General features: G+C 35.6%; 1 protein-coding gene across 2 annotated transcripts; it reads right to left on the bottom strand.

The window, feature by feature from the left end:
* Positions 1-1208: 1208 nt before the first annotated feature.
* LOC138132914 (homeobox protein Nkx-2.5-like) lies at positions 1209-11876 on the bottom strand. 2 transcript variants are annotated; one of them, XM_069050634.1, is made up of 4 exons: positions 11670-11876; positions 7515-7723; positions 4251-4653; positions 1209-1983 (listed from the first exon to the last, which is right to left on the bottom strand). In XM_069050634.1, the coding sequence occupies exons 1-4, from the start codon at positions 11765-11767 to the stop codon at positions 1752-1754; spliced, it is 942 nt and encodes a 313-aa protein (XP_068906735.1). In that variant the 5' UTR covers positions 11768-11876; the 3' UTR covers positions 1209-1751. The 2 variants fall into 2 exon arrangements, with proteins under 2 accessions (XP_068906735.1, XP_068906734.1); XM_069050633.1 differs by lacking the exon at positions 11670-11876 and adding an exon at positions 9232-11588.
* Between the last annotated feature and the right edge of the window lie 2151 nt (positions 11877-14027).

Below are 14027 nucleotides of genomic sequence, written 5' to 3' on the forward strand. Positions count from 1 at the left end.
TAGATACAAATATAAAAGTATATTAAGTACCTACAGTCGCGGACAGAAAAAAGCAAGACAAGTCTTATTAAGAAATTTAGCTAAAATTGAGTTGAGTAAACCAAGCTTACTATGATACATAAATAAATATTTTAATAGTAACCATAGAAAAAGTAAACCGACTTACATTAGCAAAAAAACATTGTCCTACTTTTTTCTGCCCGCCACATACATTTATTTGGAAAGTATTATTTTATTAATTAGATTAATTATTATTACTTTATTTTTAAAGATGAACGCTAAAAGATATACATCAATTGAAACGCCAATCATTAGATACCTATCAAAGCGCATTTCAGCTGAAATCATTATCCGAAATATTTATATAAAAATATGATTCCTCAGCATGAGCAAGGGTTTTGATTTGTTAATTATTATTTATTAGAAGAGACTCTTACGAGTACAATCATAATGTTATTCACTTTAATGGCGTTATTTTTATTTCTTATCATTCTATGAAGAGAAAAAGCTACGTTAATACAAAAACAAAATTTTGAAAATGCATTATAATTTATATTCAATCACCTATTTACAATATCAACATGATCTTACTTGTACAAAAAAATAAATCAAAAAGCTTTATAGCAAAACGAAGTGTGTGTGGGGCCGCCGCGTGCGGGTGCGCTGGTGGTACCCCGCAGAAAGACACCTCATCGAAGGGGCGCCATTTAGCCACGATAATTAATAATTGTTGTAATTTTTATGCGTTAAAGCTATGATGAAGACGCAGTCGGAGCGCGACATTATGACAATAACAGTTAAATATTATAATTATAATTAAGAGTATTCTTTTAATATTTTACTGTTATTTACCTATAACGGGTATTTTATTAAATTTGGCGTCGAAGTTGACGTTGAAAAGTCGATTGTGAATGAACTACTCTTCTTAAAAACGCTGATTTTTCAAACTGCAGATTAAAAACACGCAGAAAGTGAGGTTAGATTTAAACAGCTGATCAGAGTTGTATTCCGATAATTACGCCAAATTAAAAAATACACCCGTTAGATTGCGTCATAAAAAGCAGTGTCAGTTTGATTTATTGAAATTATTATTTATTAATTCAGAATCATTTTAATTTCAACGGCGTCAGTTATGCTGAGTTTCAACAGTCTTTTGCACACCCAGGGAAGTGGTGTAGGCATACAGCGGAGTTAAATAAAGACGTCAATAATGGTGGAATGTCTTTTATTTGGTTTTAATAAATTAGTTTGTACAGTTGAGAAACAGTGTAAGTACGGGGAGTCCACAGGGAAGATGCAGACTAGATTAGACTATGACATCGGCCACTGAATTCAACCATTCTAACCTACTGTACACAAGTCTACAAGTCTATTTACACATATACAATCATTTACAATGTTTTAAATACAACAACAAAGACATGAACCAGCCGCGAACGGCGCCGTTTGACGGCGTCGTTCCACAAGACGTCCATTACACCTGTCGAAAGACGGCTAGGAACGACGCCGGGGGCAAAGTCGCCACCTTCGGCCTTGACAACATGCGCGAATACAATCTGATCGCGTGTCCTGATTCGAATTGGCAGATCACTGTTGTCGATATCTTATCTATGTTAAATGTTCGCACTGATTTCGTCTCGGAGGCTACCTGGCAACACTGGGTTTGTTCGAATTTGGAAAATTGTTGATACGGAACTGTTGTTTATGGGTGTTGGGTTCTTGCTGGAACGGGTGTTGGTTTGTACGCGGAATCACCACCAAACGCGCGGCTGTCCGTACATCAAGGGACCGTGGCCGCCCATCATCATGGGACCGCCGGGGACCTGGAGGCCGCTGGGGTCGGTGTGCTTGGGGCCCCCGCTCAGGCAGGGTTTGCCGTCGCGGACTAACACGGGCACGGCCACGCGTCGCGGCGACGGCAGGGGATTGTTGTTCTGTTGGTCGTGCATGCCTTTCTCGTGCTGGGCCCTCTTCGTCTTGTATCTGGAACAAAAAAAAAAATCCTTAGAACACTCAGATTTTCAAATTTAAATTTTTTAATTTAATGAGTACCACAAATACAACAGACAGACTTCGTTACTAATAAATCGTTTTTGACATTAAAGTTCAAAGCGTTATTGGTTTATTAATAAGCAATTGTTTAAGTTGCAGATTGGATGTTTCGATTATTATACTAGTCAAAAGGATATTTTATTTAAGTAGTTTTATCAATAGGTATGTTAAAAAATATTTTTATAACACGTGAATCGGAGATGATGGTTTGCTTATAAAAAATGATAGGTACTAACTTAAGTATTTCATGCGTAGAAAAAAATTTCGTTCATTTAAATTTATCCTTAAAGTTGGCGTTGAAGAGTCGTTTGTGAACGCACCACTCGTCAGTCTGCACACTAAAAAGACACACAACGCAAAAAGTGAGGTTAAATTTAAACTGCTGATCCGTGATCTGTAATCCGTGGTGAGTTCACAATCGACTCTTCAACGCTTACCCTGAGGATTAATTTAAATGAACACCCGATATAATAAAATGTAGAAGAAATCATATTGTTTTGAAAATTATTTCCTAAGAAATTTCCTGCGGACGAAATAACAAAAAATTCTTATTATGGCAAAAATTAAAATTATGAATATTTAGACTCATTGGCAAAAAACGAAAATACTGATTATAAATTATTTCCTTCAATAATTAAAAAAATTAGTAAAATAAACTTCATGTTTGTTTTCAAAAAATAAAATTATAAATTATAAATAAAAGGAAAGTAGGTAATAAATGCAGTAAATTAAATCAATCATGGAGCTTGTCAGATATATTACCCCTTCACTTGTGATGTACTTAAAACAAATAACAATAATATAAAAATTTAATGAATTATAAGTATGGTGTAACAGTGATTAAGTAAGATAACAGCACACACCTACATTTGATAGTAATTAGCATTTAAATCAGGAATTACATATTATATAAATGTAAACTTTAACAGTTTAGTTAAGGAAAATACAATTTTTAAAATATAGTGCTCAACTGTTCCAAATTTAAAATTTAAAAAAATGAAGAAAGAGAACTAAGAGAAGGCAACATTTTTGCTTTAATTCAGTTGAAAACAGTTTTTAAACATGTTATTAAAACATGTAGGTACTGAATGGCCAGAAAATTATTATCTCTTTTTACCACATCAAAACTTTCAGCAGCTTGCAAATCGGTTTTAAATTCTTTAAGTGTTTCTTATCAAATATCTTACTTTCTTTTAACATTTGTTGAAATAGTATCAATGTTTTAGGCCCGGTTTCTGAAAACAATTTTATCGAGCCAGTTAGTTAACTCTCCGATAAATACAAAAATCGTGTAATGTGATTGGTTACTTTTTAGCGTTTCTATAGCAACGCTTGATTTAACCAGTTAGTTATTGCGCCGTTCCAGAAACCGGGCATTAGTCAAGTTATTCACTTTAAACACCGTTCACGTTGTTTTGGCATAATGGGAGGCCATGATTTATTTTTTTAACGTTGGATACACTGTTTGATTCGCGTCACTAAAGTGCCTGACCTATCAAAATGAAATTAACATGTTGCTGAAATGCTGAATTTTTGGCGATGTCTGAGTATTCTTCTATTGCAAATTTACAACAATGTATTAGACATTGACGCTATTCATAACCTCTAACTTAGAAAAACATAACCTAAATCAACAGACAGCTTCCATATAGCCCCCAGTATGCCAAAACAACGTGAATGCATTTTACTTTTTTTTGTTACTGGTCCTTGATAAATTTTCATTAGAACTTCCATTCGTCGTAAAATTAAAATATTGACAAATCTGAAGCATCAAAATTGGATTTGAAATATCAAAAATGGATTTATTTTTAGCAAAACCAAGAACGCCAAGAAGTTGACTGTGTAAGACAAAATTTAACTTTGTGTGAGGAGAAAGTGGTGAAGGGGCGTAAATATCTTTAAAATAATTCAACAAAACGTGTAGAAATTGTGACTTTACACTCACAAGGAAACTAGAAAACATTTATTTTATGTAGCTAACTATTAATTTCGATAGAAATAATTCGACTTCGATACAAATTGAATGTTCACTTTCTTATCTCGTCATTGCATCACGATTTATATTATTAAAAACAAACCAAATCAAACATTGCCAATACTTGAACAATAATGTACTTGGTACCACCTCGTCAATCCATCTCTATCTTATCGCTCGAACCACAAAATTTCTCGATAAACCAAATAAGAAGTCGACTAACCTGTGATTTTGGAACCAAATCTTGACTTGCGTCGGCGTCAACCGGATTATCGACGCCAAATGCTCCCTTTCCGGCGCCGAAAGGTACCTCTGCTGTCTGAACCTCCGCTCCAACTCGTAAGTCTGAGCTTTGGAGAAGAGTACTCGTCGTTTGCGTTTCTTATGACTTCCAGGTTGTTGATCGTGTTGCTCCACCAAATGCGGATCTTTGCAGTCTTCCGAATTCTCTTCGTCTGGATCTCGCTCGCTCACTGCTGTACTAGTACCAGTACAGTGGTTCGACGGTAAACTATCGACCGGTCCCGTGGGATCGACACTCGATCTGTCGGATATCGCGGGACTGGTGCTATCAGGGCTCAGTTGAGCGGGATGGGGTTGCATGTGTTGGTGAGAGTGGTGAAGACCTGGAACAGATTAATACGGGTTTAGGGGGTTTTAGAACGTGACGTGGCTAACCGCTGATTTATCGATCGATTGGGGTTGGGACCGATTAAAGGTGGCGACTTATTGGGGCTGCTTAGCAGAAAGAGTATTTCTATCAAAAAAAACTTATATCAACAAGGTATCCTGAAAAAAGTTTGTTAAAAAACTGTGGACTTTTCTCACTGTAAACCCACATTTAGTTTTCCCTAAATCCAACTAAAAATCGGTAGCCTTGATCTCTGGCTCTCAAAACTGAGATAAAATTTCCTCACGTTTCAAATTTTGTTTTTTTGAGGTATTCGCTTGAAATATTTTTGTTCCAAATCGATTAATCTTTCGCTTTACAATTTTGAATGGGTGATCTTCATTTAAAAAAACTCCCCTTGCCACCATCCTAATTTTACTCCGGTTGGTTTCCAGAGGGCGTGCGGCTTCATTGTTCGTCGAATTCACCGGAGTGAATGGAACAATTCGTGGAGGTAGAATCGCCATAACAGTATCAGTGGGGTGAGTGTCGTGCGAGGGCAATTTAAATTGGTTTATGTAAAGGTGTTTAACATTGATACATCACCGAGTCCCCCTTCTTCCGAGTTGGTAATTACACAACGTTCAAAAGAGCGTTAGTGGAACTAAATGGATGGAAGAGGGGCTGGGCTGGAACCGTTCCCCACGTATACCGTTGGGTCAGCGATGAAACCGAGTCACGCCTTCCAAAGAGAAAAGCAGCTGCAGAAGTCCGCGGAAGTTTGCAGCTGCTGCGCTTGTCTACCTGTACGCGGTAATTAAGTCAAGGTTTCAAAGTAAAAAAACTACTTAAAGTTTACAGAGTAGACGCGAAAACAGGATCACGCACAATAAAATTAGTATTTTTGAAGCAAACACAAATATTTTTCCTGCACAATCTGTTACACAATTAAAGATACTTGATACACATAAATGCATTTAATTTTTTTCCAAATATTATCAGTGACAGGCCTCAACTATATCTATTTAATTATGTAGTTGTATGTATTTTTTAGAGAGATTATTTAGTGACAGCTTTTAGAAGATTGATTAATCTAGGCAATTGACAACAGAAAACTGATATTGACAAGAAAAAATTTATACTTATCGTTTTAAAACTAATTTTAGTTGCACACTTTAACTTTGTTGTTGTGCTTTCCAGTTAAATGATTACATGAAAATATAATTTAAGCAACACTTTAGACTTTTTTCTTTTTTATTCTTGTTGGGTAAAGTATTTGCATTTCCTTTTGAAGTAATAGTCAACAAAAAAACATTGGGCACCATGATGCTCGTGTGGCGTGACAATAACTAACATTTTTCGGATGTCCAATTTTGTTGTCCTGTCCATGTCGCTTGCTAACTTTTAAATAAGATATGACAGTTTTTCCTTTTTTGTAACGCAAAAAATTTGGTAGTGTAAAATTTAATTACACAATAAATTGGTTAACAATACAAGAGCATATAAAAATAGTTTTGTGGCATTATTTCTCCATTAGTTTTTTAATAGTATATTTTCGCATCACATTTTAGTGTCAAAAGTAGAGATTATGATTCAGGTATAATAAAAAGTCATTTTTAAAAAAGAACGGCGCAGTTATATTACTTCAATGTTTCCAAAAAGTTTTATAGTTTGCTAAATTGTTTGAAAATTACAAACGCCTCCCTTGTAAAATACAGATGGCCTAAGCCATAAAGTCAGGTAGATAATGAGAGAGTTAGCAGAAATTCCAAAACAAGTTCCCGTGAGAAAATTTTAGAAATGATCTTTATTATTTCCAGTTTGGAATAGTATTTGATTAGGTAAATAAAAGAAAAATAATTACTGAACGGTAGCGGCTTCTTTTCTTAATTAACAAAACTCTAAAACTTTTCTTTTTGGAATCTCTTTGATGCAATAATTATTATTTTTACTCTTATTGTACTAAGTTAAGCAACCTCGGATGCAGTGAATGTTTGGATGTCGCGTAAGAAAATAGGCGTACAGCGCAATAAAAATATAAAAAATAGTACTTTCAAAAAAATTATCAACACTGGACAATAATACACGTATTGATGAAATAAATTCGGTCTCGAAGCCGTGCCCCCTTTTGTAAAACTAGTCATATTATAAAAAATTAAACTTTACTTGACTTAAATAATATATCGTGCGTTCATTTAAATGTATCCTCAAAGTTGGCGTTGAAGAGTCGATTGTGAACCCACTACGGATTATGGATCACGGATCAGCTGTTTAAATCTTAAGTTTTTACATGAGTGGTGCGTTTACAATCGACTCTTCAACGCCAACTTTGAGAATATTTAAATGAACGCACGATACATATAAGTAGTATCATAATAAAAGTAGTAAGTAAATAATAATAAGTAATTCTTTTGCAAGAAAATCGTAAACTTCCAATGGAAAGCTTGAACTTGGTACGGCTGTCGTGGCGACTACAGAAATTTCCAGAAATTTTTGATCGTTTTAAAAAATTGATAAGTGCCATAAAATTTTGATAAAGGCATACCGCTAGCCAAAACAATTATTAATTATTGTTACCATAAAAACTCGAGCATTACGGACTTGACATTTAAAGTAAATAGATCTGCCAAAGTAATTTCTTGGTGTTGACTGTGATTTTCTTGTAGAAGCTCCCACGCGCGTGCAAATAAGCACGAGTCGCAGATTATACGTCAATTCGGAAAAATAATTCACGCACTTGGAAGCTTATAGGTAAATGTAAGCTAGATACGTGAAAAGAGTATATCGCGATAAAGGTGTTACTTTTATTTCAAAAAATATGTTTAAAATCTTAAATTGTTCATTAATTCGAGCATGATGTATTGGGATTATTCTTACCTTCGGGCGGCGCCACCGACCAATGCCTGGAAATGGGCACATACCCCGAGATATCATGTGCGGGGTGAGCGTAAAGGGGTGCGTCCGTCGGCGGCGGTTCAATCCCGACGTTGCTGTTACGGTCCAGTTCTAAAATATCGCTGATGGCAAATCCCCCAGGTTGTCGGGGATTTCCCATCGGTCCGGCCATCTTCATGCTATCCAACAACCTGCAACAAAAGAGTCCAGTTGTAAAATTTACCGCCGCCATCCAAAACTAACAATATATCTATCAATTTTCTGTGTCGGTACTCGACCATAAAGCGACACCTGTGAAACTTTAAATTGCCCAAACGTGACTTCGGGCCAGTACTTGGGATTTCCAACCAATTGTCACCTGTGCCAAAACGGTAATAAAAGTCCGGACCCTTACCACCCTCACGAAGTCACGCTTTGTTAAACAACAAAATCAGACCTGCAGATATCCACGAAAATCTAAATTGCTTGTATCCGGTTCCTGGCCGAAGCATTTTTCAAGTGGATATTGTTAAGGTTTTTTATTCAAAGGAGAAGTGAAGGCTTTGAGAGAGAAATGGGTCTTTGTAACATCGAAAAGAATGTTTACTTTTGTGACGGGATCGGTCAGACGCACCTCATTTGAATTTTCAGCTATGACCAACGTTTCCTCTTTTTCGCAAACTATTTGTATTGAATTTTAGAATGAAAGGCGTAGGTAAGAAAATAATATTTGAGAAAAGAATTCGATTAAAGTTGCAGCAAATAATACGTCGGTATTATTCTCATGTTAACCAAAAAACACAAAACATAAATCAGAAGATCATTAATGAAAATTTTAAAAATTGCAATTTTCGGTAAGTGATAATAATAGTTGTAAAAAATCAAATTTTGGGAAATTCAAAATGTTAATATAAGTTCGGGTGTTCATTTAAATTTTCGGTCAAAGTTGGCGCTGAAGAGTCGATTGTGAACGCACTACAGATTACTGATCACGGACCAACTGTTTAAATCTTATGTTTTTACACGAGTGATGCGTTCACAATCGACTCTTCTACGCCAACTTTGACCGGAAATTTAAATCAACACCCGATATCGACTTTACTAGCATATTAACTGAAATTTTAATAACTTTAATTTAATAAAAGTACCAAGACAATACATATAACTAACAGACAGAATAAACACCATGCACATTAGTTGGGGCAGTTAATGAAATATTTCTTGTTAAAACTCTTAACGAATTAAATTTTGTTAAATAAATCCTATACTAGGTACGAGTATTTAAATGGTTGACAAAAATTGAGGTCATTGAAATATGAATTGTAGATCATAACCAAGAAATCAGATCATTTGAAAAAAAAAATACGTGTTGATAAAGTAATTGATAATAATATTTACAATGCTAAGGCACAATCGCCTCTCAAAATCTGATTCAAAACAATTGACTTTTGTTAACAAAGAAAAAAGAAATATACACGACCTTGGACCATTACTGTACCGAATGATTCATGCCTTTTGAAAAGATTTACAATCTTCTTTTGTCACGTTTTACACCGGATTATGAAGAATGACATCAACTTTGAATTTTAATTTTTGGCAACATTTTTGACTAAAATAGTTTGCGGATTTTTTATTATCGTCAAATCTAGAAAGGCAGTTGTCAAACCTGAATCAGTCGGTATTTGTTATTTTTTTACGCATCCTGTACATGATAACTAACCCTGGCAAAGCCGACCTTATCGCCGACGAGCACCAGGCTCCCGGCAGCAGCGCCGGAGCCCATGGATGGAGCAGGAGAGGTGGCCAAGCCAGCAAGGCCGCTGCCGCCGAAGTGGAGGCGGCGGTGGCGGCAACCGACGCCGGAGGCATGGCGTCGTTGTTCCGAGGCTTGTCTTCCTCGGCCACCTTTAACACTGTCACTGGCACCGCACTGTTATCGGTTCAAGTGGACCGGCACGCGAGTTGTCGAGAGCTTCTGGAGAGTCACTGAAGAGTGCTGAAGAGGCGCCCTTCACTCGATGGGCTCTTCAGGCCTCTCGACGGCTCTCACGTCGACCAATAGCCGCCGACGTTTCGGGGGTGGAGCCAACCGGGGCCAATCGGAGGGCGAGAGACGCAACCGAGGGTTCCGGGACTCGGGGATTTGCTCGAGTGCCGGTCTTCGAGGAAGACACCGTCGCTTAGGCGGCTCTTGTGCGCTTCTATTCAGATCTGCGACCTTTAACCCGTCTTCGGAGCGGAGGGGTAATGGAGAAGTTTACTTCTTCACTTGATGTAGTAATTGTCGGATAATGATGATGATTCGGACTAAGTGGTTGCTATAGCGATGGGGTTGTAAACAGAGGGGTGGTTTGATATCTTGAGCAATTTAGGTCGATGTGTAGCGTTTACGTTTTGTTATCGCGATCTCGTCGAAATTTTCCAAAAGAGATACTATCTTTATTCGTTCGATTTCGGACAACTCTGTGATGCAATTATATTCACGATCGTTTTCCATAACTGACCTAAATTATTTTCACTTATAATATCCCAAGTGCACTGATTATTTCCGGAAATTTTTTCGTATTAATTAGCCCGAGCGGAACACGTTTTGGAAATGCATGAGAATAAAATTTCCAGTTATTAATCAATGCACGAGGGCATATTCGGTAAGAAAATCGCAACGACACGGACATTATGCTTCTTAAATTATAAATTTCTGACAAAAAAAATCAAGTTGTTTAACAGAATTATCCTTGACAACGGAAAAAAAATGAGATTTTTAATAAATAAATAATTTTGATTGGCTGAAAAAATTTCCACTTATTAATTTCATGCATGTTGGGTTAGCTAGGTGCAAAAAATTTCCAGGAAATCTCTACATATATTGTTATAGACATGACACCGAACTCTGTTTTTCTATTGGCTATTTTTAAGTGTCATGCGATTTTCTAAATAAATTTTTATTCTTTACCGTTTCTTGATAAATAATTTTTAAAAACTGACAGAAATTTGATGATCCACTTTTTTTGCTCGCAATAGTACCATGCACCATTTACCTAGATACTCGTAATACATAGAATGTACCCAACAAAGAGTAGCAAATAAGGTTTCTAATGTTCGATATAATACTGTTATGATAAAACGCATAAATAATATGGAGTTATTTGTACCATATCAAGGCCGCGAAATCCAAGAGAAAAGGCAGGATAATCTCGAGGATTTCGCGGCCAAGGTGTATACAACATTTTTTGTGCAACCGAAAATTTATAATATTTTTGATTACCTCTAGGCTAAATTTTCAAAAATACAAGATCCGCGTTTTTAAAGTCACAAGGTGGCTAGAGAGACCATTCTATTGATTTTTTTTTATGCTTTGTTTCTCTATCTATTCATTTCTTTCTAAAATATTTTATATACCATAACAAAGACAAATAGCTTTTGCAAGTAAACAAAAATTTGTAAGAAGTAACACTTCTTACAAAAAGTATTTTAATTTCATAATAACGCAATTAAAAAAATACTTTAACCCCACTACTAGAGCACTTTTGAGTCCTCCTTTTTTCAGTTTCGTTGCGATATTTTTTAATGACCTAGGTACTTGAGAAATGCAACTGAACTGTTGCATTTGCCTTCGTCGTCATTGATGCGGCAAATTCGCGCCGAACAGAATGCAACAGCACTCAAAACCGTCAAACGCGGCAGGATCCGGAAAACACCCCTTCCCCGCCACACAAATAACAGGATTTATTAAGGTAAAAAATAATATTTAAACTCTTAGATCCTTGAAAAGCCGACAAGACCCTAATAGCCTAAATAAAACGTCCAACGAGGACACCTGTGTGAAAGAATGAGCTGCAGGTAGATTTCTCACAAGGTAGACTGCTAGTCGCCAAAGCCAAAGGACCACCCCCGAAGTTGTAGTAAAATCCGGTTCATTCATATTTTTACTTTCGAACGGTCTTGGAGAATTTTAAGAATTCGATTTGAAATTTCAAAATGTCCAAAATTGTACCGAACAGTCCGATCATCATAAATGGAAATTTTGCTTTTAATTCGGAACAATTTTTATTTTCACTTGAATATTAGTGGGCAATTTTCAGCTTCGTTGAATTGAAGTTTACAAAAAAAGCTTCTTGAAATATATTAAAGGCTAACTGCAAATGTTTGGGAACTCACGTGTATCGATATTCGTCGTCCATGTGGACGTAATCCGGCGGTATGATATGCCAGGAGTTATCATAAGTGGTGCATTCTTCATATCCACCATTAGACATTTTTGTTTGTAATTATTATTGATTACACTTTGTTGGAGTGAAGAATTGACTCTTCATAGAAGTACACTACTTCACTACTTCAACAGAACTGCCTCCACATATTGACTCCAATCGTTTTGATAAGCTTCCTTATCAATAACTCGTCAATCTAATGCCAGGTGGACGATTCTTATATACACATAGACGCGAACAAATATGATAAGGCTCCAGCGTAGAGCTATATTATGGTAATATCGTAATTGACAGGTGTGAGAAATCCGTAATACAGGGTTTCCTAGTTTAATGGTTATTTAACAAATTCATCCCCCTTTCATGAGCTTTGGACCGGTATTAAAATAAGCTGATAAAAAATATTACTGTTACAGATAAAACATTAAACGACCCACCAGCACAATTACACTGACGTTAAAATCAGAAGTGGCATTAATAACCTATTAACTTTACAATAAAAATAAATATTCAGGATTGCTTAAATAAGGGTTGTGGTTTTTTGTTAGGAAAAAACAATTTTTGTTTCTACTTTTTTACTAAATAAAAAATACTTAATGAAATTACTTAAAATAAATAAAAAAAAATCACATTTAAAAACACAGTGGACTAAAAATTAATCTAGAAAATTAATTACATATTTTAAGGAAATTTGGGATGAAGATTGTAAAATTTGAATCTTTCTTGTAAATTTGTAAAATTTAGAGAATACAAATATGTACGAGTACGAGGTGAGTAAGGGTAAAAATAATAAATTATATACTTAGCTTTTGACGGCTTTTATTTTCATAACCTATGATATAATTATTTGATCTTTATTTTTTTACAACTAATAATAGTACTATGGCGGACAATAAATTTAGGCCGGCAAATTTCTGACATTTCAAAAAAGTCAATGCAAGCGACCATTTATTGTCATTATGACTGATGTGTCAGTTTGTCAAACTGAAGGTTTTCAAGCTGTTTGGCGTTTCCTTCGCCCTTTTCGTAACTTACAGATCATGACGCACTAGCATAACTGATTTGTAGTAGCACTTCTCTCTGGTGCACGCTTCTTTTCCCAATTTTAATTTTGATTATCGCTGTCACGATGACAAGAATGACAAAAATCGAAAATTGGGTTAGTTGAACATAATGCCAGCTTCACATTTTGATGTCAACTCAATGACAGGCCGGCCTAAATTTATTGTCCGCCATAGTACATAGTTTATTTAACGAGTTCGTGCGTAAATTGGGCCTTTTTTGGCACGAATGGGCCATTTTAAAACACTCGTTTCACTCGCATTTTAAAATGGCCCACTCGTGCCAAAAAAGGCCCAATTTACACACGAACGAGTTCAATACAACCTTTTTTTTGTTCGACGAGCCCCTTAAAGGCTCCAAATCGCTTAAAAATCCTTAAAATTAGCTTGACGTTTCGTTTTGACAAGTTGTGAGTGACATTTATCAAAATCCGTTCACATAGGAGAAAATTCTCAAATTCTGACAGTGTCGAAAAAAAATATTTACTCTTTTAAGATTTAATTTTCTGTTGATATGCAAACACACATATCTACGAGTATTACACAAAATACGAGTATTTACAAAATTTGAAACTGATTTTGGTTGATTTATGAAATAGATTTGACACAGTTTTCCTGCCAACTAAATATTAGTTCTACTTAATGTAAAGATAAGCAATAATTGATTAAAATTGTAAACAATAATTTCATTGAATAAATTAATGTACATACGAGTAGGAGATGAAAGAGAGTTGTTTATAAAATTGATGAAGGATTGGATATTCAAGATTCAAGATGATATCTTCAAACCAACCTTTAGGTTACAGCCTCGTCTGAAATTCTTTTGCTACCTACGTCACAAGTCCTTTCTTCATTTATTGGATGTTTAGATGTCTAGATCATCTAGGCAAAGTATGATGAGAATATGAATGTCATGTGCATGTGTGTTCTTAGCCTGGTTTTTGACTTTTTCTTTCTTAAAAATTACCAATTTTATTTTTCTAGAATGTGGGGACCCACCTGTTCATCACCGTGTAAATTATCGTCAAATAAATGATTTTGAGCTAGAAAGAATTAATAGCAGAAAGGAGGGTGGAGTTCTATTTTGGGAAATCGCCCGTCACTTCAATCGTAATGAGGCAACAATAGTGAGATGGTGATCCAGAAGACAGGAGCTGTAGTCTTCGAAGGACCATGGTCGCGAAGATCATCCACCAAGTCTTATGGCTCTTAGGAACACATCTAGAACAACAAGAAGTATTTTTCAATTA

The sequence above is a fragment of the Tenebrio molitor genome, chromosome 6 (genome assembly GCF_963966145.1).
Source record: "Tenebrio molitor chromosome 6, icTenMoli1.1, whole genome shotgun sequence".
NCBI lineage: Eukaryota > Metazoa > Arthropoda > Insecta > Coleoptera > Tenebrionidae > Tenebrio > Tenebrio molitor.